This window comes from Phoca vitulina, unplaced genomic scaffold, assembly GCF_004348235.1.
Source record: "Phoca vitulina isolate PV1807 unplaced genomic scaffold, GSC_HSeal_1.0 scaffold9, whole genome shotgun sequence".
NCBI classification, from domain to species: domain Eukaryota; kingdom Metazoa; phylum Chordata; class Mammalia; order Carnivora; family Phocidae; genus Phoca; species Phoca vitulina.
This window is the reverse complement of record NW_022589712.1, coordinates 20006400-20029326: the sequence shown is the minus strand read 5'-3', so window position 1 is coordinate 20029326 and position 22927 is coordinate 20006400. Positions and strand designations below refer to the sequence as shown.

The 22927-nt window shown below is 39.8% G+C and overlaps 1 protein-coding gene across 1 annotated transcript; it reads right to left on the bottom strand.

Annotated features, from left to right (window-relative positions):
- Positions 1–1035: 1035 nt before the first annotated feature.
- FBXO30 (F-box protein 30) lies at positions 1036–18213 on the bottom strand. The gene is made up of 3 exons (XM_032407720.1): positions 18071–18213; positions 7925–9980; positions 1036–3126 (listed from the first exon to the last, which is right to left on the bottom strand). Exons 2-3 carry the CDS (start codon positions 9962–9964, stop codon positions 2923–2925), a joined length of 2244 nt encoding a protein of 747 aa, XP_032263611.1. The 5' UTR covers positions 9965–9980; positions 18071–18213; the 3' UTR covers positions 1036–2922.
- Positions 18214–22927: the final 4714 nt, after the last annotated feature.

The window sequence follows — 22927 nt, the reverse complement described above, 5'->3', positions numbered from 1 at the left end:
CTCATACTTCACTGTGCCTCGGAATCCCCTGAAGGCCTTTGTTCAAGCAGACTGCTGGGTTTCCACCCCAGCGCTCCTCGTTAAGTCTACAGAGAGACCCAAGAATCTGCATTTCTAACAAATTTCCGGGTGATGCTGATGTTACCGGCTCAGGGACCACATTTTGGGAACCTCTACTGTAAGTGATCTGTGAGTCTCAAAAGGCAACTGCAGAGAGAGAGAGAGGGAGGGAGAAAGAGAGAGGGAGATGATTATATAAAAGGTGACACTGTAGTTATTAATGAAAAGAGAGGGAGCGAGCGAGCGGGCAAGAGTACACTCTCAAGAGAGAATGAGAAAAAGACATGCAGTTCTGGCAAAGGTGGCAGCAGATAAAAGTGAATACAGATATTTTCTTCCAACCTGATATTTGCCCTTTATCTTGCTGGTTAGAAAAAACTAAGAAATCATGGGGCACCTGGGCGGCTCAGTTGGTTGAGCCAGGGTCTTGGGATCAAGCACTGCATCAGGCTCTCTGCTCGGCTGGGAGTCTTGCTTCTCCCTCTCACTCTATGCTCTCTTTCTCCCAAATGAATAAACAAAACCTTAAAAAAAAAAAAAAAAAAACTAAGAAATCAACAAAGACTTCTCAAATGACAATTCACTGACATACAAACCTTTTCACGTTTAAAAGGCTAGACAGATTGTTCCCATTACAAGTTTTACTAAAACAATATTGCCAGGAACTCTTCAGCCTTACAATACCCCTAGATGGGACTACTTTCAGGAAGACACTGAAGGGGCACAGAAGTTAGCTAATGAGTTTTCCATATTAAAAAAAAAAAAAAAAAATGAACGCTCACCAGTAAAACATGGGTGAGCAATGATAATCAACAAACAACTACAACATGCAGAAAATCTACACTTAGAAACACTGTGTTTGGAATTTGTCAAGTATTAAAATTTTATTTAAATGAAAGTTTTTCCTTTTAAGTTACTGAGCCACATAAAGGGAAAATATTAATTTTATTAGAATTTGAACAAATGTTGCACAAAGAAAACATTTTAACAAAATCGTATGGTGGCATAACAAACAAAAAACAGCCAAAGATGTGTAAAAGAAATATAAGGTGGAAAACTGTTAAATATCTCATGATCCAGTGTAAAAACAAGAAGTCTAAACTTAAAAACCAAACAAGCACAACCATAAAACAAAAAGTTAATGTTTGTGCTATCCTAACCAGACACATTCTTCAGCAAAACTTTAAAAGGCAGTTATATTTTACAGTATTCAATCTTATTTCTGACTTTTTCAGAAATAGACTATTTATATAATTCAACCTCACAGTTGAAAGTTTAAGCACTGAGAAATAATTATTCTACTAACTGAAATGACAGGTGAGGCAAAACAATTGATTAGTCTTTAATGCTGTATTTTCAACTGTAATAAGGGCCTGATCCAACCAAAAGAAGCCGGAAGCAGTTCAGAGTTCTTTTCTAATGCCCAAGGAACATCTCTGCCCAGTCCGACTGCCATAGCATTGTTAGCCTAGAAACAACAGAGCACTCTCAGGGACCAATGTAGGAAGAGAAGACACAATAGAAGTTTGATATTTTATAGCAAAATAACTTGTCACCACTTCAGACTACCAAATACCAGAAGTTACTTAAAACAAATTATTTAAGTATTCCCCAACTTTGCAACTTATTTCTAAATACTGATATATTCATTTTTTTAATTGACCAGATCAGGTTAATAATAGTGTAAATCAATTTGAAAACTACAACTAAATACTTCAAGAATAGGACTTTGCATATTTTTCTCTTATACCTTGATCTTTACACAAAGATACAATTCTTACTATTTTGGTAGAGAAGTCTATGGGAAATAAACCTGGAAATGTTTTAAGGAGATTGTCAACCAAGACAGGTTTCTCCATTTCGTGATTGTCATCTTACAAAGATACCAAATTTCACATTGTTAAATATCTTAAAACAATATAGTTGTGATTTTTATAAACATACAAAGGCAAAAATTCTAAAGGCTTAGGAAAGAAAGTTAAGCCCTTTGCATTCCGAATATTTGAAATTTATTCACACAATATGCCCAATCTGAACTTTAAATGAGGTATATTTTCTTCTTTCCAAATATCAAAAGCCTAGCAAATATATCATACCATGAACAGTATCAAATTAAAATAAATTCACAGGCTTTTTGTTGGTTTTCATTTTAACCTGTCATAAAACACGCTGCCGTGAGTCTTTGGATGTGGTGTCTAAGAAAAAAGGAAGTTGCATATGGTCACTCTCTGTATGAGAGTTGCAAATACATAAGGTGAAAACACTTTTGTGGGTATTTTTAAAACATGATAAATGCATTACCAAACACTAGTCATGATTTTAAATATTATGTAAATATATAGTAAAGATCATCTATGTATCCACGATCGTATAAGGGGAGCACTAGAAAATAAAAATCTTATAATGATCTTATGGCAGTCCTTAAGCAATTGAATGTCTTTATCTGAAAAACCTATGCTGCAAAAATTTGAATCAAAGTTTTGCTTTCTGAATGCACGGGCTATAACCCACAGAAAACATGAGGGACAAACTGTTTGGTCAGGATCTTGTTAAACTAAGAAACAAAAAATTTAAAAACCAAAAAATATGCACACCATTAAAAATACTAATTCTGAAAATTATGCAGCTAAAAATTAAATCACCCTGTCCAGCAAGTTCCAAAATTTCACACATTTCAAACATTAAGGCAACTTTTTTCCAACTAAACAGTATTTTATAAAAATATATGTCACTTCAAAACATTATATACATAGTGGCAATAAATTTACCTAGTTGTAATCTTTAATACATTAATAAAGTATCACATATTACAAAGAAATTATACTAGGTGTCTGCATGTATGCACAAATGGAGTTACAGTTTTTAAAGTACAGGTTTTAAAACTGAGCGAAGTGAACGTCCCTCTTTAGTGAGTTCTCGTGTCACGCACATACATGGTAACGGGATTGCTTCCTCCCGTTTCTCTACAATATTGTAACTGCATTTCTTCAAGTGGTCAGCCATGCTTAGGATGTCAGCAAATTTCCATTCATTAACAGAACAAAATGCAGTACTGAATCGCCATACCTAAAAGAAAATTCTATTTCAGATTTAAACAAGTCAATTTATAAGAATCAAAATACACTTCTTACTCCAACTGCAAACATTTCTACTGTTAGAGAAATATCCAATATAAAGTTCCAAGCAGTTAGCTACAAAACTGAAAAGGAATAAATCCATTTGGAGGCAGATCTGTTTATTAAATACTTGTAGGAAAAATCACTTCTATGACATTTTAACTTCAATAAATGCAGTAACCAAAAAGAAATAAAAAGCAAAATTCAACATTAAAAACTACATCCAACTTGGCTTATTAAGCAATTTTTTAGAAGATTTTATTTGAGAGAGAGAGTATGCGCGAGTGAAGGGAGGGGGAAAGGGAGAGAGAGAATCTCAAGCAGACTTCCCAGCTGAGCACGCAGAGCCAAAGTCAGACGCTTAACCTACTGAGCCACCCAGGCGCCCCTAAGCAATTTTTTAAAAATCATAACCTCGTAAATTCAGAGGTACTTTCTAAAATAATATATTGCACACTCTTCTTTCATCTTATCCAATTGGCCATATAGAGCTATTCAGAGTCTGGAGATAGTGATGGTACATGTGTTATTTTTTTCCCCAAGTTTTTCTTCCATTCCTATTACACTATATGAGGTATACTAAATAATACACTAATATGTGGTGCCTGAGTGGTTCAGTCGGTTAAACAACTGCCTTCGGCTCAGGTCATGATCCCAGGGTCCTGGGACCGAGCCCTGCATTGGGCTTCCTGCCCAGCACAGTCGTTTCTGCTTCTCCCTCTCCTTTTGCTCCTCCCCCTATTCACGCTCCCCCCCCATAAATAAATAAATAAAATCTTTAAAAAAAATACACTAATATTTTGCCAAGGTACCTTATGATTCCACTATTTGTAAGTACCAAAGGTAACTCTGTAATATTCATGAATACAGGTACTTAATTTATTCAAAATGTTTCTGAAAATTTACATAAAACACTTTTGTTAAATGAATCTTATTTTATTCCAAATCATTGTAAAATGCATTTCTAGGCAAAAATTCACCTGCTATCCCTATTCATGCGTCTGTTGGTAAAAATATGAGCTACTTCCCCTTTTACCCACTCAGCAGCTCCAAGCCCTGAAACAATGTCATCTTATTAGCTCAGCAAGGACAGTTGTGGCCCCTTCTCACCTTCACAATTCTAAATATAAAGCTACCTGAACAGAGGAAATAAGCACGAATGGAGGACAGACCCAGGTAACAAGCAAGAATGGGCTAGATCAGGCCTAGGCATCCTAGCTAAGCTCATCAACAGGAAAATGGTAGAGCACTCTGAATGCACAGTAAACAGCAGATACTCTAGAAAGTGGCTGTGGATTGGAGGAGAGCCCTCAGCACTCATTAGAGCTTCTCAGGAAAGGAGGGCGATGCCTTCCAAGGTGGCTAAATGCCTTCAAATTCCCTGAGAACACTTTTACTTTTCAGCTGGCAAGAGAAATCACCACTGCTCAGCACAAAGGGTACTTACTCCCTATATTCCTTAGGGTTGTATCAATTACGCCTCCTGGGGAGTTCTTTCCCAGGAGTCCCTGAAGGTCTAGAGAGTAGCTACCAACAGACACTACAGATATCACTAGCCTCCCTTACAATTACCTATACCTACAAAACTACAGAAGAATTAGGAATTTTGTTAAGCCTCAGCAAAACAAATTCATGAAAGACTCAATGGTGGCAGACAGCCTCCCCATTTCCACAAGAGTCTGGTGAAACAAACTCAGAAAAAAATGGATGATTCCCATCTCCTGCACAAGGCTTCTTAGCAATGGGCCAATTTTTCATTCAGAAGTCTTCCTCAAGTCCTTACTTAGTGCCCACGATATGGCAGTGCTGTTCTAGGCGGTGGATGTTTTGGTTCCCAGAGAGTCTCACTTTTCAAGGAACTGACAGTCTAATGAAACTGGCAATTCATCAGTGAATTACAATAGAGCATGAGAGTGCTCTAGAGTAGGGGTATACAGAGTAGGGGACTATTATGGGGCACCACACGAACACAGAGCAGTACACCTCCCTCAAAGTTTCAGGGAGGGGTTCCAGAGGCTCTCCTGAAGAAGATCTGTAGAGTGAGCAGGATATATAGCGAAAAGATGAAGATCACATGCTCCAGAGACAGGTTCCCTAGGTGTGAATCCATCAATTAGTTGGACAAGTTACTTCACCTCTCTAAACTTCAGTTTCTTCATCCATAAAATAGAGATAGTAGATTAAATAGGTAAACAGAAGTAAAATGCTTATTAGCACACTGTCTAGCATATTGCAAATGCTCAGATGTAGGTACTGTATTAGGGACAGCACATTTGAAGGCCTTAAGGCAAGAAGTCAAGAAAGAAAACATCAGGAAACTGTAAGTAAATCAACATAGCTGGAATATAAAATGACAAGAGGAAACTGAGGAGGTAAGTAAGGACAAGATTATAAAAAGTCTTAAATGGTTCTTTAAGGAGTCTTTCTGTGTCCCAGAGCAATGAACAAGCATTAAAGTTTTTAAACACTACAGTGTAAGAACTGTATTTAAGAAAATATTTATCACTCTAGTCCTTACGTAGAGAGTATGTTGGAGAGGGACCCAATTAGGAACAGAAACCCAGTTATGCTCTTAGGTAACCGAGAGAGAGCTGAAGGGGACAGAGCTAGGTAAATGGTGGTGGAAACAGTAAAGTAAACCTGAGAGGTATGAAGAAGGGAGACTCAAGAGGACTTTATGATTACCTAGATATGGAAATAAAGGAGAAAAAAAGAAGTCAACCTTATCTCCCAAATTCCTAGTTTAGGCAATTTGATAGATGATAATGCCACTTGCGAGATTTTTTTTAATTAAGCTTTTTCCTAGCTCTTTTTAAGATTTTGTTTACTTATTTGAGAGAGAGAGAGAATAAGCAGGGGGGAGGGGCAGGGGGGAAGAGAGAGAGAGAGAGAGAGAGAGAAGCAGACTCCCCGCTGAGCAGGAAGCCTGATGTACCCGACGCAGGGCTCAATCCCAGCATCCAGAGATCATGACCTGAGCCAAAGGCAAACGCTTAACCAACTGAGCCACCGAGGCACCCCGCCACCTGCTGAGATTAAGAGGGACAGAGGGGCACCTGGGTGGTTCGGTCAGTTGCCCATCCGACTCTTGATTTCGGCTCAGGTCATGATCTCAGGGTGGTGCGACTGAGCTCCACGACAGGCCCCGCACTCAGTGCGGAGATTCTCTCTTCCCCTCTGGCCCTCCCCACTGTGCATGCAAGCTCTCTAAAATAATCTTAAAAAAAAAAAAAAAAAAGAGGGATAAAGATATGGAATGGGTTGGACTTGTTGAGTTTGATGAAGCTGTGAGATAATCAAGTGGAGATGCTTACATACAAGGCTCTGGAGTTCAGGAGAAAGCGGCCAGAATACAGATGTGTGAGTACTCTGTGTAAATGATGGCGATTTAAACTCCCAAGAGTAGGTAGGATTTTCTGCAGGAACAGAATTCCCAGAGAATACTTCACCTCATAGGTCAATACTAGTGGGCAAGGACAAAATGAGACAATGCTCAGAGTATCCCATCCCAAATGGAAGAAAGACACCAAGTCCTCTGTATGTGTATACACACATATGCACAGCAAGGATGAAACTTTCTGCCACCAAAATTCCCATTTGGAAAAAAAAAAATCATAAAATAAATAGTGTGTTCATTTGTTGGTCAAAGCCTCAGAAGAATACAGAAGATGTAGAATTCTGAAAAACTGGAGCAATGAGTAAAAGTCAGAGAAAACCTAAGGGCGGTAAGAACAAAGTATCCAGAAATTTGAACCCTGTGCAACCAAGGTAAAATTTACCAAATTTTTTCTACTTTATAAAATGCAAAATGTCATATTGTAAGTGTTCTAATATGAAAAACTCCTGCAATAAAAGATATTTATGTTTTCTAGTTTCTATTAGATAGTGCCTCAAACAGAAGGTGGGCAAAACTAGGGGTGCCTGGCTGGCTCAGTCAATACAGCATGTGACTCTTGATCTCAGGGTTTTGAGTTCGAGCCCCATGTTGGGTGTAGAGATTATTTAAAAATATAATAATCATAATCATAATAAAATGTGAAAAAGTAGATTTTCACAAAAGAAAAATGGTGGACCCAAGACTTGCTCCAGGATCTGCCTAAATCTCCAGTTCAAGCCTCCAATATGCAACACTCTCTTGTACTGTACTAACCCAGAGCCCCCCACCAACAATATCAAATCCAAGTACCCTACTCTTTCCTCCCACTTCGACCTAACACATTTCCACATCCATCATGTTTTCTAGCCCCCAAATACTCCATTGGTCACTTATTAGTAGTAGCAGTTATAACTTTTCTCATTTCTCCCTATTTAAGTTCTACCTGAAATAACTAAGAAAGAAGTTGCTAGGAATGGAGAGAAACTGCCAATTGTAAGCAGCAGAAAACCTTCTCCTTGCTTCCTCCATTGTCCTATGGTGAAAATGTTTCAGATGGAGCTCAAATTGGAAGGTGGTTAACATGGGCTCAAAAGGAGCTGTTACAGAAGAACTGAGTATAGAACGGCTCAACTGAAAAAACAAGTGACCTCGGCCATATTAGATTAGAATTAGGATGTCTGTAATAAATATGTGATTATGACAAATAATTCTAAACTAGTTTTTCATTAGTTATTATTTTTAAAAAGTCTGTCAGATTAAAGTGTAAGTTTTAAGATGGTCAATTTTTCAACAAGATCTTAATTTTATTAATTCTGCAACATTGTCTACTGTATGTCAAATAAGGAGATGATACAGTTAAGATTAAACTAACCTTTTCTTTTATTTGCCATGACGAATTTCCTTCTGGATACTTCCTTTTTCCCCACTGCAGTATGACCATTCCACGAGACTGAAGCAGGCTGCCACACACATCCCTCATTAACCGGGATACACATGAGAGCTGGCATAAACTGAAGCCATCAAGAAAGCCTGCAATATGTTGCAGGACCTCAAAAGGAAGACTACTTAGATGGTCACTATGCAATCCCAACACACAGTTTCTAGCAGGCTCTACTAATACTGTAGAGACACATGGCTGAACTCCAAAGGACCTCAAATGGCGGTCATGTATAATCTTTGCTCCTTGTGTTGACGGACAAAATCTACGCTGAGAATAGGTACAACCATAATATGCTAAAGGACACCTCTGTTCCATCCAGCCATTGAGTCCAGCATGAATGTCACCATGCACATTCTTAAAATGTGAAGAAAATTCTTTTCTTCTAAATAACTGCCCACAAACAAATGTAAACATTGAACGCTGCTTGGGTTGGTACCTAGCAACACATTCCAATACTAAATCCAGCCCAAGTGTCTGAAAAGGACTTGGATTTGAAAGCTGTGGGTTGGCATGATCACAAGCTGAAGCTGAAGCTATTTCCCCAACCATTGTATTGGTAGCTAATATTGCAGATGGAAGTGAAAAAGTCTGAGTCCCAAAGTCAATGTGATAAACATCAACCATGCGACTATCAGATATACCCCTCCCACCTGGAGAATCTCCTAGACAAAATAGCAATGCTGCTGTGATTAGATCTATTCCTTGGAGGCCCATTGGATCTTCTGCAACTTCCAAATCTGATGTATCTACTGCTTTATCTTCTTTTGGTTTAGACCAACATGAGTTAGAAAGAAATTTGAATGAAGGAGGATGACTGAAAGATAAGACATCCACATTCCTCAAGTCCCCTAAGTCTACTTTTCTCCAACACAATGCTCCTTCATCCTCATCATCTGACATGAGGATATGCTGAACCGTGCCATTAGGCAAAGCACCAGATGGTATTACTTCCCTAAGTTGTGCTGCTACTGAAAGTGAACTGGAAGGTTGTGAAGTGCCATCTGATGCTATACATTCTCCATTTGTTAAGTTCCTTTGTTTTGAATCACCATGTAATTTCTGACTTGGGTCTATGGCCTGTGTACCTATATTTTCCAAAGAAAAGCCATTACAAAGAGCAGAAGTGCCATAAGAACTGGTGTTCGAGTCACACAATAAATCACTTGAACCATTTTGTTCAGACTGGACATTCAGACTTGTGCCATTATGGTCAATTCCACCTACTGCTCCTATCTCATCCTCATAAAAATGGTCCTGGTCTTTCAAGGGTCTATTCTGCAAGCTTCCTCTGGTGTCTTGCTCTTCATTCATTTCATCTGGGGAAGCGCGAAGACTTGTACTCAACATGCCACTGTCTCTTGCGGCGGTACTCAGGATATCTAAAGCAGCAGCCAAACTTCTGGTTGTTTCTACCGTAGCTTGATAAAGTGCACCATAAGATTCTTCATCAACAGACACCAAACCATTAGCATGTGGTATTTCTGGGACACTTGATTTAACGGAGATCTGTTCCCTAGGTTCTGATACTTTATCAGTCGCTTTTGACATCATGGTGGCTACTTTGAGAGATTCCAAGAGCATCCTTTGGTCTTGAAGGGCCAAGGCCATATCTAATTGTGCCACTTCATCAACATCTCTGCTTAGATTTTCATATGATTTCCGATCTGCATAACTAACTGGCCATCGGTTCCACTCCATAGTACAGCACACCACACTTGCTGGACACATTTCTAGATGTTCAGCAACTTTATTTCGAGCCATTGTAAATGGACAGCCGAAGTCACTATTTAAGCAAGGCACGCGTTCAAATGGACATAAAAGTCGATGCTCATCAGCTTTACAAGAATGGAAAACTGCTCCACACACCAACGGACAACCAATCAAGTCACAGGAAATCCCAGGCTCCGGTCTGGTCATACAGCGTCTACTGACACAATTCACACAGTGCGAGTGTGGCAGCTTCTCCTCCATGACGGCCTGTCCGGCTCTAGTTGTTGAGATGGGAAAAGATAACAAGTTAGGCAAAAAGCGGTTGATTTTTAGAAATTGTTGAGTAACAAAAATCAAGTCATAAAGGTGTATGTGTAAAATAAGCGTATTTGTCAAGTTTATTTTATATATAATCAATTCATCTTGAAACCACTTAAGTACTCATTTCAAGTAACAATGCAAAAGTTCATTTTTACATATCATATAACAAAATGCCTAAGAGGCCAAATGTCTCAAAATATACTGCTTAAATTCTAGTATACCGTGTAGTATATAAAAGGATGCTAAAAACAAATTAATGCATATTTGACTTTTAGATTTCAAAGAAGGCTTTAGCTTTTACATTTTAGTTTCAACTAAACTGGTTCAGAAGCACCCCACAGTACACTGACTTCATCATATTCCTGAGAGAATGATCTGAATTTCATGAATATACTTAACTAAAACTATTAGAACTTTTCTTTTTATTCCCTTCAAATATAGGAATTCACTTAAGATTTCATCTACTGATCACTCCTTCTACATATGCCTTAATACCTTCTACAACAAATCACCAGAGTAAGCCTTAATTAAAACAAACAGGGAATTTACCCAGAAAATGTAAGTCCAGCTCCAGTTCGTGGCTATGGACAAGTCACTTACTTCCGAGGGCCACACCTTCCATTCACTCATGCAACACCTATTTATTGTTTAACTACTATGTACCAGGCACTGTGTCTGGTGTGGCAATATAAAGATTAGTAACTCCTCTCAAGGAGCTAGAGCAGGAGGTCAGAGAGACAACAGTAAAACTCATGTCACATTATTATGTGATCAATCTGACAGAAGTAAAATGGTAACACAGAGAAGATAATTTTCACTATGGGTAGGGGCTAGAGAAGAAGTCACAGTAGTCTTCAAAGACGGGAAATCTTAAGCATAGGAGGGGAGAATGGGAAAGGGAGGGAAGTATTCAGCGCTGAAGTATCAACATATGTAAATGGAGAAAAACAAGAAGTGGCAAAACACATTCAGGGAACCTCAAGTTTCCCAGTATTGCTGGATCACAAGGTGAAATGCTAGGTAGCTGTGAGAGATGGGGCAGGATGACAGAAATAAAACAAATCATGAGGACTGTACTATATACTACTCTAAGGAGGCCAGACTTTAGGTAACAGAAATTCACTAAGGATTTGAGCTGAGAAACAGTATCTATAAAATAACAGAAGGGGTTTACAGATACCTAATGGTCTTTCCTTTTATCAAGAAAAATTTTATACAAAAATAGAGAAAGCATCAGCACAATATACTGATTTAATTATAATTATTAATCCTATTCGATGTATCTTTGTCTATAATCTTCAACTTCTTTATTGGCTTGTCCCTATGAGCAGTAAAAACTTAAAAAACTATTTCATCTTTTAAAACCTAAATAATAAAACAATATCTCCCTTCTACTATTATTCTTTTTTCCTAGTCAAACTTCCAGAAGAAAAACAAAAAACAATTTAAAAAAAACAACAAAAACCTTTCATACCTCCCATATACTCTTCAGCCCTGTAATCTGGCTTTCTTTTAGCCAACAGTCATTAAAACTGCTCTGAGACCCTTGGTACTAAAACCAAAGGGCATTTTTTCCAGACCTCATCTTCCTTGGCCATTTACCTCATTATGCTGACTATCCTCTCCTTTTTGAACTATTTGTCTTTCCTCAGGATGATACATTTCCCTGGTTTTCTCCCTACCTTTTTGGTTATTCCTTAATCTCTTTTTCTAAAATATTCCTCTTCTCCAGGGATCATGTCACTTCTTGCTCATTCTATTCATTCTCCCTGGGTGCTCTCAATTGCTCAAAAGCTTCAATTACCACCCATATGCTGAAAACTTACCTCTTGCCCAGATCCTTCTCCCAGACTTCAGATCTCTACAGCCAATTACTTATTATACATCTCTACCTCCATATGGGACAAGCAACTCATCTCAACATCTCCCAAATTAAATTAACGTTGTAATAGGTAATACTTTTCTGGGTAAGAAGTCGATTCTTAGCCTATTTTCTTCACTTCACTGCATAAAAGATTACTAGCTCTCTGACATACTTTTCCATAAATGCTACCTGGGTTTCAGGTGGCTAATGTAAACTAATTAATCCTGAAACTGCTATTTATTTTTGTCCAGTCCAGGGTTGATTTTCCTCAAACAATAACAAAAGTCTACCTCATATTGATAGAGCTCTACCGATTAAGTAGAACAGTTCTGAGTTGGTGTTATGGCACTTACTAATGCTGGGGGGCAGGGAGGAGGTGGGGAGAACAAGGCATGCATTTAACAACCAAACCGTATTTTTTAATTGTGTTTAAAAATTACTAATACTTCTGAATGTTTATCCCCATACATTTTATAGGTTAAGACAGAACCTATAAGTTAAACACAGACATGCTAAAAGAGTCATAATAGAAGAAACGACAGACTAAAGATGACAAACATTTGTAAATTGAGCAGATGTTCAAAGAGAAATGTTAGTAAGAATTAAGGCAAATGTCATGGAGTGATTAGATTGTGAAAACAGCTGTAGCTTTCTTATTTTGCAACAACTAGACGGAGTTCATCTCACATGCTGAGGGTTATAAGCTTGACTGTTACTAAGAGAGAACCTAAAAATACAAGCAGTTCCAAAGAAGTGACCACTGCTCTCATAACCTGTAGAACACTTTACGTTATGTGCACATCACATGACCACACCAGGCAGAACACATCTCAAAAACATCACTTAATTCAAAACTGTTTAAAATAGCAACGGCTACAAACAACTAAGTTAAATGCAAAACAGCAACAACTTTGAAAGGAAGACACAGAGGGCTCTCTAGCTTCAAGACAGTTTGTTCCACACTACTCCCCTTGGAATAAGAAATATGTTTAAAAAATAAAAATAAAAGCATCCACAGCAATGAGGCTACAGCATTTATTTATTGAAGTAGACTTGGAAGGAAAAAAGCACACTAATTATGTACCAATTTTCTCCTTACATATACCATTTCATTTAATGTCCCTTAATCTTCTTAACAACCCAGAGGAAACTGAGGTTCAGACAGGCTTAAGGGACTCGCCCAAGGTCATCTCCCTGGTAAGTGGCAGAGCTAGGACTTCAACCTATATCCAATCAACGCATATGGACAACAACAGATATGTTTACTCATAAAAGTTTAAGAAAATAGGCAGCACTTCAGTAACTGGTGATCCAATTTTAAGATGTTATTTGAGGAATGGAGGTTACACAACTTTGCCTGCAGTTTATTCCAACACTTGATCACCCCTGTGGTCAAGAAAGCCTTTTTGGTCCTTTGTAATTACAATAGCACATAACTTTGCTTTGAATATCAGTGTTTAAAACTATTTTAAAAATAACTTGCATTTATAATAGTACAAACTTAGAGACCAAGAATATAAATTTAGCAATTCTCAAAACAGCAAAGTAGGAATCAAGTTTAATTCCATTTTACCAGTAAACATATTACGAAGTAAGTTAAGAAAAAGCACTAGATAATAACCAAAGAGTATTCTGGGGATAGAATCCTCAGCTTCAGAATTTAAAATTTCCAGATCCATCCTTTTTCTAATCAAGATTATTACCAGATTAAATATGCCTCCATAAGGTATTCTGCAATTGCTCATAAATCCTGTGAAACGGGTTTAAAACATCTGTCCCTGATTTCTCAGTCGAACAGTGACACAGCGGGCCCATTAGAAAACATGTTGTTGAAACGGAGGTTTCAAGTTCGAGATAAGCTTAATTTAAGACTCCTCAATATTAAGTTTTCTTAAACCCTCTGGAAAAAGGATCTTAGCATTCCAAATAACATCTCTATAATTTACACTTAAAGTTGAATGACTGGAAAAAGTCTCATTAGACTAGAAAATATCTGTAAATGATTAAATACTTTACAATAGTTTCAATTTTCTCCAATAGAAATTCTTGGCCAACTCAGACTCTGTGACTGACAAGCAATCCATAAAAATAGTTCTAAGACATGGCATTTTCCCATACAGTGAAAGGAGGCCTTGTCATTTAAAGCTATTTCTATACATAAAAATAACTGCCCTCAAAAAACCATTTCTTTATTTTTCCAGATTCATTAAAATAATTAAGGAGATAAACAAAGCATTGCAAGTTAGCGTGATTTTAAAATATGCTAAGTCAGGTCACCCAGAGCACTCAGCACAGCTTGCTGCCGTGTGCACCTCTGTGAGCAGGACACACGCAGACATGCGCGGCACCCCCTCCCCGCAACTGCTGCCTCAAATCTTTAAGTCCCACCTTAAATGTTACTTTCCACATACCAAAGGCAAGGTCCGGATCCCATATCATGCTGTGTGCTCAATACACATTGCATTTTTCCTTGTAAAACTAGTCACAACTCTAAGTAAATCATTATCCTTTAATATCTGCCCCGACAGGAAAACAGGAAAACTATAAGCTCCTTGAAGGAGGCAGGACCATCTCTTGTCTCATCCATTCTTGTGTTTCCTACATTCCAGATTGTGCCTAATTGGAGCTTCACTTATTTTAGAAACATGAATAAATGAAAAGATTATACTGTAAGAAACAGCCAAATGGATTCCAAAACAAAATGAGATTTTTGATTTCATAGAAAACTACATACTTCATGAAAAAATACAACCTTACAGACCTAGTACTATACAATCAGATTGAGTCAAAATTATACCTTATTGTACCAGTTACAAAAAGTCAATAGTGCTCCAACATTTACTGAGTACCTAAGTCATATGTCCCAAGCATTACATATAGAGTAAGATAAATCGTCTATGAAAAAAGCAAGTCAAAGGGAAAAGGAAGTCAAAGAAAGTTAATTTCCACCTTCCGTTATTTTAAAATCTTAAAAAATGGTCATAGAAGGCACAGAAGTAAACATTTACCAGTATATTGTTCCACTATTTTAACTCCCTAATCAACTCTGCGCTCTGGTTACTGGTTACTTGAATACAGAAGGCATCAGCTTCAAAAAGAAAAGCAGAGGTAGAGGTAGGTGTACACACATGTGCACGTGCCTAAGTAGGTACTGGGCTAAGAAAAGCAGCTCAAAAAAGGAAGTGGTATCCGCCGACTGCTTAATATTGCAGTTAATATGGTACTAGGTGAAGCAGAATTCCACTCAAACAATAAAATGTTGCTTCAGTGTGAGGATGAAATGGAACTATAGACAGACTTGTTCAATGAGTTAACACAAGTAAGTCCATGACTGAAATTTTACATTTAGCAATCAGTTATAAGCTCCTCTAAGCAAGTCTCATCCTTCTTGTACAGTCGGAGGTACTAGACAGAGTAATACAATTAATTGTACAATTAATATTAAATACAAACACCTCCTGGCTGATTTGTGATCAAGTGCAATCAGTTTTAAAGACCATAATAAATCTATACTCTCAGTTGGGCATCTTAACTGGTTTAAGGGGGGGGGAGGGAGGGTGGTGACTCGGCAAGATTGAAAATCCTCTATCATTAAACTCCCAACTCAAACACATGCCCTCCTGATGAGTCCAAAATGGCTAAATGGGTTACACTGTATACATTCTTTTTATTACACTTTAGTTCTGACTTTTTATAGAATGATGACCTAATTAAATGGAAAATGTCATATTTTTCACCCTTCCAGTTATGATATAATAAAACATATATCTTCTATGTCTAAATAAGGTCATGAGTAACTTATTCCAAAGTGAAAGTTCTAACTACTTGCAATGTTCTCCACTAAATAAGCAAATGAAATTATTACAGATTTACCTCAGAAATTAAAATAATATTAATATTTAATTCTCGGACCAGAACCTGTTTGTGCTGATCCTCAGATAAAAATAATCCACCCAAATGGCGGTACTCAGCTTATTAAAATGGGCAGCATGGCATCAGGGAATGGGCTTCCAAGGAATCTTAGCTTTGTGACCGTAAGGCAATTATTCTACTGTGAAAACAACCTAGAACTCTACAAAGGTTGGTTATAATTATGTGTGTGTCCAGAAGGATACAATGTATTCCTTAGAAAAGGGATGTACTTCACTTAGCAGGACAGCCACGTTTACATACACAAAGCTTTATGTAAAATTATTTTTTATATCAGGTCATTTACACTTATAAAGCTTATAAAAAGCAATTGTATGAGGAAATAACCTATGTTAACATTATCCACTCAAAAAATAAATAAACAAACAAACAGACATACCCCTTCTGTAAAGGATTTTCAGACTGGGTTTTGAGGTATGCTTATCTGTATTTAACTATCTAGCTACCTACATTGCAAAAGCTATTAGCCCAATGCCAATCCCACGTATTTCATCAAACTGAATTTGATATTAGATATTTTATATAGCCTTTTGATTGCAGACTTTGTCAAAGAATTCTACAAATACGATGTCCTTTTAATGAAACAATCATAGGAAATCAGTTAAAAGATGTATCCAAAATAATACAAAATAGCATAGAGCTTATCCCATTAAAAGTCACATTTCAGTAATGTAGTACATCAAATAGTAAACACACATTAACCAACACCTATGTGGTGACCTCAAAGTACCTCTCTAACTATATACATTATCTCAAAGTATTACTGCCCTTTAATGGGTATTTTATTAGGACACTTTGTATTCTTTAAAAGTCTTCAATGCTAGAGATGGAGAAATATTGGGTTGAAATTAAATACCCAGCACACTTGGAAGGCATAAAAGTTTGCCTATGTCGGAAACTCCAGTTCTCTGATAACACTCACAAAACTCCACCCACCTACACTTCCAGAATCACAAAAAAAAGCTTATGTCACTGCATTAAAGTACTAGATAAGAACGAATTGGCAACTTAAAAGTTACCAAAACACCATGTTATCCCTAATTAAGTTTCTGGAGTAAGAAACAGTGACTAAGCATAAAGAACAGTGATTCAGCCAAAACTGCATATTAAAATTGAACCCTTAGAAAAATCCTAAACATACATTTTATGCTATCCCTTTCCCCTTGCTGCGTCGAAAACTGGAGTGTTTTCTAAAACCTTAATAAAGATGAGCAAATGCAAAATCTGTTCCTGTTACTTGTGTCTCTAAAGGATACAACACAGTACTGAAATGCAGCAGAAAGAAAGAAAGAAAAAAGGAAAATTTTAAAGGTTCAAAAACATTTGAGAAGTTTGTATTTAAAGAGTTTTAAGTTAATCTACACTGATATCAGAATGCCCATAAATAGCTTCATCTTGGATCAGAGTCAACAAAGTAATTATGGAATAAAAGGTCAATTCCTTCCCAACCATCTTTTATCTGGGACTTACGACAAGGCTCAGAAAGAAAAACAAGAGAGGGGAATGGAGCACAAAAACCATGGTAAACAACATACTGCTCTGCCAGTCTCTCTCTATTCTCCCAAAGACACACGTTAAAAACATACTCGAAGGAGATTACTCTGAATTCAACGTGCACTCCATGGCCCCCTTCCAAGCAGCGTTCCACGGGACAGGACACAAATAACTTGGAAATAGTCATACCCCTCAGATCTAGAAAATCAGGAAGTTTCTCTTTAATAAGGACTGCGGCTAAGACGAAGATCCGCTCACTACCATGAATGGAAAAGTTACCAACTTCACTCATCCCGTAGAGACAGCAGATGATGCCGCCCAATTTTACTTTAACCCGTCTGTCCCCAAACAACCCAAGTTTTTAACAGGCAAAAGGAAACAGAAGCCGCGTTTTCAAGGTTCTTAGGGCTTCCCAAGTTTACCTCCCGCTTCACCCCTCCCTCCCCTGCATACAGACAGACAACCAGGCCAGGTGACACGGGGGTCGGTCCCCGGCTCTGGGTCGCCATTTGCTGGCCGCCTCCACGGCGGGCCCGGCAGGACGGCCGGCGCGGACGTCCACGCCGCCGACGCCCTCTCGGCGCGCCAGGACAGCCGGCCCGGGACCCGCAGGGCCGGCGCGGGCGCTGTTTATTTACTCCGCCCAGCCCCGGGCCGCGGCCGCCCGGGCTGCCGGCCTCACACGGCCCGGCCGCCGCCTCCGTCCTGGCCGCAGCCCGCGCCGCGCCAGCCTCGCCCGCCGGCCTCCCGACACTCACCGCCCCGCGCGGCCGAACCGCGGCGCAGGCCCTGGCTGCCAAGGCCGCCGTGCTCGGCTGCACCGCGCGATCCCGGCCGCTCCGCGCCCCACACCCCCGTGCGGTCCGCCTCCTCCTGGCCTCTCAGCTCCGCCGGGCCGCCGCCTTTTCTCCTCTTGTCCAGCTCTTCTGCCTCCTCCCCCGGCGGCCGCCCTCCTCGCGCGCCCCGCCCCGCCCCGCCCCGCCCCGCCCCGCTCGGCCCCGCCCCGCCCCGCCCACCGGCCACGGCGGCGGCTGCGAGCCCGGCGGGGACGCGCACGCTGAGCCCAGCGGGGACGCGCACGCTGAGCCCAGCGGGGACGCGCACGCTGAGCCCAGCGGGGACGCGCACGCTGAGCCCAGCGGGGACGCGCACGCTGAGCCCAGCGGGGACGCGCAGACCTCCCACGGATGCTCAAAGCGAAGCAGGAGGTTGGGGTCTCAGGAGTCCTGGGCTTCGCGCGTCCAGCGAGGGGATTTCCACTGGGCCCCACGTGCCCTCCCCGACAGTGCTACCAAATCTTGTTGGACTTTAGCATTTTGTGTTCCTGGAAGGAATCCTAGACCCGTAGTTTCGGAATTGAGGAAACAGAGGCCCATGCAGACTGGCGTGTTTATCTTCCTAAGTTGTAGGATAAGCAGCAGATCCCTCAATTCTCAGTGCGGTGCTCTTCCCATTAGGTCATATTTAGGAGGAAGCGGGGCAGCTCTCTTTGAAGATTTTTGAAGATTGCTGCCACAGGCCTTCCTGCCTGCTGACTCAATGCACTCAAGTCCTGTAGCTTAGTGTCGTTTGTAGGGTTCTACCTACCCTGGGACCTAGCTAAGACCGGGGTTCAGGCGTCACGAAGCTTTACTGGACCCCAGGCGGGATAGCCCACCAAGGTCGGCTTCTGTAAAGGACTAAGGCATTCTGCACACAGACCGCAGCGGCAAGGTGGTCTGCATGGAAAGGTGACACAATGTAGCTGGAAAGGTGCCTTGACGCCACTTTCACAGAAGACTTTACAAATGACTGAGGCTTAAAGAAATATCACATGGCCATATCAAAGAATTGGGGTCCATTATCCTGCTACAACCACCACGCCTTGGTCTAAGGCCAAGAAACGGATTCAGAATCTTGGGTGGGGGGGTATCTCTCATCCCCTCACTCATACACCAGTGTCCATCCCGTGGGCTTCTGCCCACTACCAGTGCAAGAGAACTATGACAAAGAGAAAATGGCTCTAATCCTGTCCATGTGGGTGGGGGCAGAGACGGGAAAAGACTATTTTGTAATCTTTTCTGTGGCTACTATTTACCCCCAACTGGTATGGCTTGGAAAAGATAGATCACAGGTAATTTGCCATCCTGCAGAGAAGTGACTCTCAGACCTTTAGATTTTAAAGACCAGTATTAAAAAAACAAACAAACAAACAAAAACTGAAGAAAGAACTTAGATTACTAACTACCTTTTTACTGTGCTAAGAAAGAAGTAAAAATTGCACCTTTTGTATTAATGCTTCATTTAATAAATTAAAGGAGATTTTAACGCCATTAGCCAGGACATAATCACAGAATAAAGGTCAGTTCTTTAAATGAATAAATTTAGCTTTTTGAAAAATTCAGTCTATTTTTCTAATTTTGTCAAATTTGGCTGCAGATGGACTCTCGTCCTCAGTCCAGAGTTTGAGAGACAGAACTAGGCAGGAAAGCTAACAAAGCAGGCAGGATGACCTGGTGAGAGAAGACACAGGTGCTGCTCATCTTGCCCTCCCCCTCTCGATATCCTGGATTGAGTCACATATCTGCCCTTTGCCTCAGTTGTCCTCCTACAAAATGAAGTGGCTAGAATAGATGATCCCTAGAGCCCTCTCTAGCTTTAAAACCTCACAATTCCATGACTGTACTTACTGAAATCTGGGGCTTTCCCCTTTACTAAATCACCTGGCTGATACTAGGTCACCCCCTCAGGCTGAGTAATTCAGGCTATAAACTTTATCTTCTTTGCCCCTTCCATCGCAGTAATTTTCCATGTCCAGGCAATCCAAAAACAAAAAACAAAAATTCCTTTCTTCCTGTCTTTCACATTCATTCCCAGTTACCATCCTAGGCACATTTCAATTTCTGCTGTTCCCTAACCAGTCTTTCCTCCTCCAGGGTTTCCCACATCAAACCTGCCACTGACATAGTTCTTCCTAAGACATCCTTTTCATAATGTTATGTCTCATTCCGATATCCATAATGACTAAGGGCCCATGGGAAAAGTCTCAATTCCTGCCTTCAGTTGCTCAAAGAACATCTTTCATTCTAGCCTGATTAGTTTCCTTTTTTTCTCCACCAAACATCATACACAGTCCAATTCCAAGTCACCTGTGCCCATGTAAGAGCTGTGCCTGAACTTCTGCCCTCTTAAGCTTTAACCCCACGTCCTCTGTGAGAGGCTTCTGCAGCACATACATTTATCTTCAGCACTTGGACCTGTGCCTCAGGCCTCTGTTACCTGCTTTTCAAATGTATGTCAGCTTACAGATTATCTCAACCCCTCAGAAGCATGTTTTGCATTGTTTTTGTATCTCCCCTCAGTCTCTAGTATCCTGCTGTGCATATTGTAGATAACTTAATGAATACTTGCTACTTCATAAACAAAATGTGCACTCCTCTCATTTCATCCTACCCCCATTTTCATTTTCTGTCCTGTGTTCTAATTCCTCAGGTAGACTTCTCTTAGTGCCCTGTCAAGGAAATTTATCTAAAACTTCAGTGGCAAGCAAAGAGAATGCTAGGAATCACAGGTTTCCTCAAATATGCTCTCTTCTCTAGTATACATGTAGTCGACATAGACTTCTAGAGCAATGCTATCATCTGTGTGGCTTGATCACCCAGAGGAGTGAAAGGGACCCTGGAAATTTAAAGTAAAAAAAGAGGTCTTGCTATAGGATATTGTTGAAATTGTCCATCATGTGCATTTTAATGTTTCACAATAGAGTTTCACAATAAGGAGTAGATAGGTTTGACCTACCTACTGCCTTAAAAAAAAGGAGGACCTCACAGCTCTTCAAAACACACTCTGCAGGTTGTCTCACACTGGTTGAGATGAGGCATAGCTCCTAATGGTTTTTTCTAGAGGCCATTCTCAAGATGGGGAAGGTATAAGAACCATAAGAATATAGTAACACCACAAGGAGAATCACAAAGCCTAAACACCAGACGAGACTGTAAGAGAGAGAAGTTGCCAAAGAATGCAAAATTCAGTTGATAAAGCAAATTTAACAACCAAATTGTTCTTCCCTTTGTTCAATGTCAGGCAAATAACATACACGTACAAGATTTTCTTTCCTACGTAGACCAGCCAACACTCAGGTAGTCCAGGGACCAAGGTGACAGATAAGTCTGGACTGAAGTTTAAGTCATGCACTAATTAAGGAAAGCATCATTGGCCAGAGACAAGTGTGAGAGGGTGGGGGCTGATTTGCAGCTGTGAAATCATGGGACAATCGGCATTCCCAGCTGGGACTGCGGTGGGAAATACCATTCCTCTTCTGTGATATGCTCATAAGGAATTACAAGAGAGAAAGAGCCACTTTGAATCACCTAATTGCCAGAGTTTAGAATCTAATAGCTGTAATTATATTTTCTATATAAGTTTCTTTGAAGTATGTAGAACATGACAATTAACCTACAATTATATGGTAATTTAGAAAGAGCCTGCCAAGGATCATATTCATAACCCCAAATCAACCTTGCAGTTTTATGTAAATAATCAGAGGAATTTGAGCCAAGGAAGCATGGAATGTTGGAAAAAGTGAAAAACCCAGGTATTATTCTTGTATACCACAGACTCACTCTAGGACATTGTTGAAATTATTTATCAGGTGCATTTCATTCATAATTTCAGTTATTATAATTAGATTTATTAATACAATTCCTAGCATGCAGAATATATGCCCATTGACCAAATAAAGGAACACATGAATAATTTTATCCCCAGAAAGGCTGTCGAGTGCCTCCGAGGTGTTTGTATTTACATTTCAGGTAGCTACCACTAGGTGGAACTAGATCACGTAGGAGCAGGTAAACAGGTAGCCTTCTCTCAGGTGGGGGTAATAAAGAAGTAGTCTTAATCAATTGTCTACGGATATAAATGTAACTTTGTTAAGCTAACAGTACATTTGGGGGTAATATTTAATTTCTATGTATAAATTTCACATTATTCAAAGAAATTTGATGTAGGTTAGCTATCTGGGAGAAACCACTTTTAATTTACCCCATAAAAGAGCTCACTATTCAGTGCTTATACTGTCTTCTCCGTTCAATTGCAGAGGTAGCAAAGTTGCATGCCTGCAGCTCAGTGGCATGCTAGGAACGGAAGTGGGCTCCGAGAGAGTTGTTGGAATCAGAGAGGCCAATCGTTGCAAAGCTGTTACTTAGTTCTAGCCCAGAGCTGCTGCTGCCTGAAAATGGAGGGAGGAGTGTTACCGTATCTTCTGATGATTTTTGCAGAAGCTCCTGGAAATTTAGTTAACTGTGTCAAAGCCACCTCATGTTGCTTTTAAATTTTTTTGAAAACCTGTACAGGGGGGAGAAGATCAACCGCAAAAAAAAAAAAAAAAAAAAAAGCCTACATCATCAACAACCCTTGTTTTCGTAAGTCACACAAAAGATGACACAAGAGGACAGACTTACTTCTGTGGGCAGCCAATCTCCAAACTGTTTGAGTCTCACTTCCCTCTGGAGCTAGATTTCCTGTGCTCAAATGCTGGCTTGTCTATTAGTGGCTAATCCTGGGGCAAGTACTATAGATTGAATGTTTGTGTCCCCGACCTAAAATTCATCTCCAAGGTGATAGTACTAGGAGGT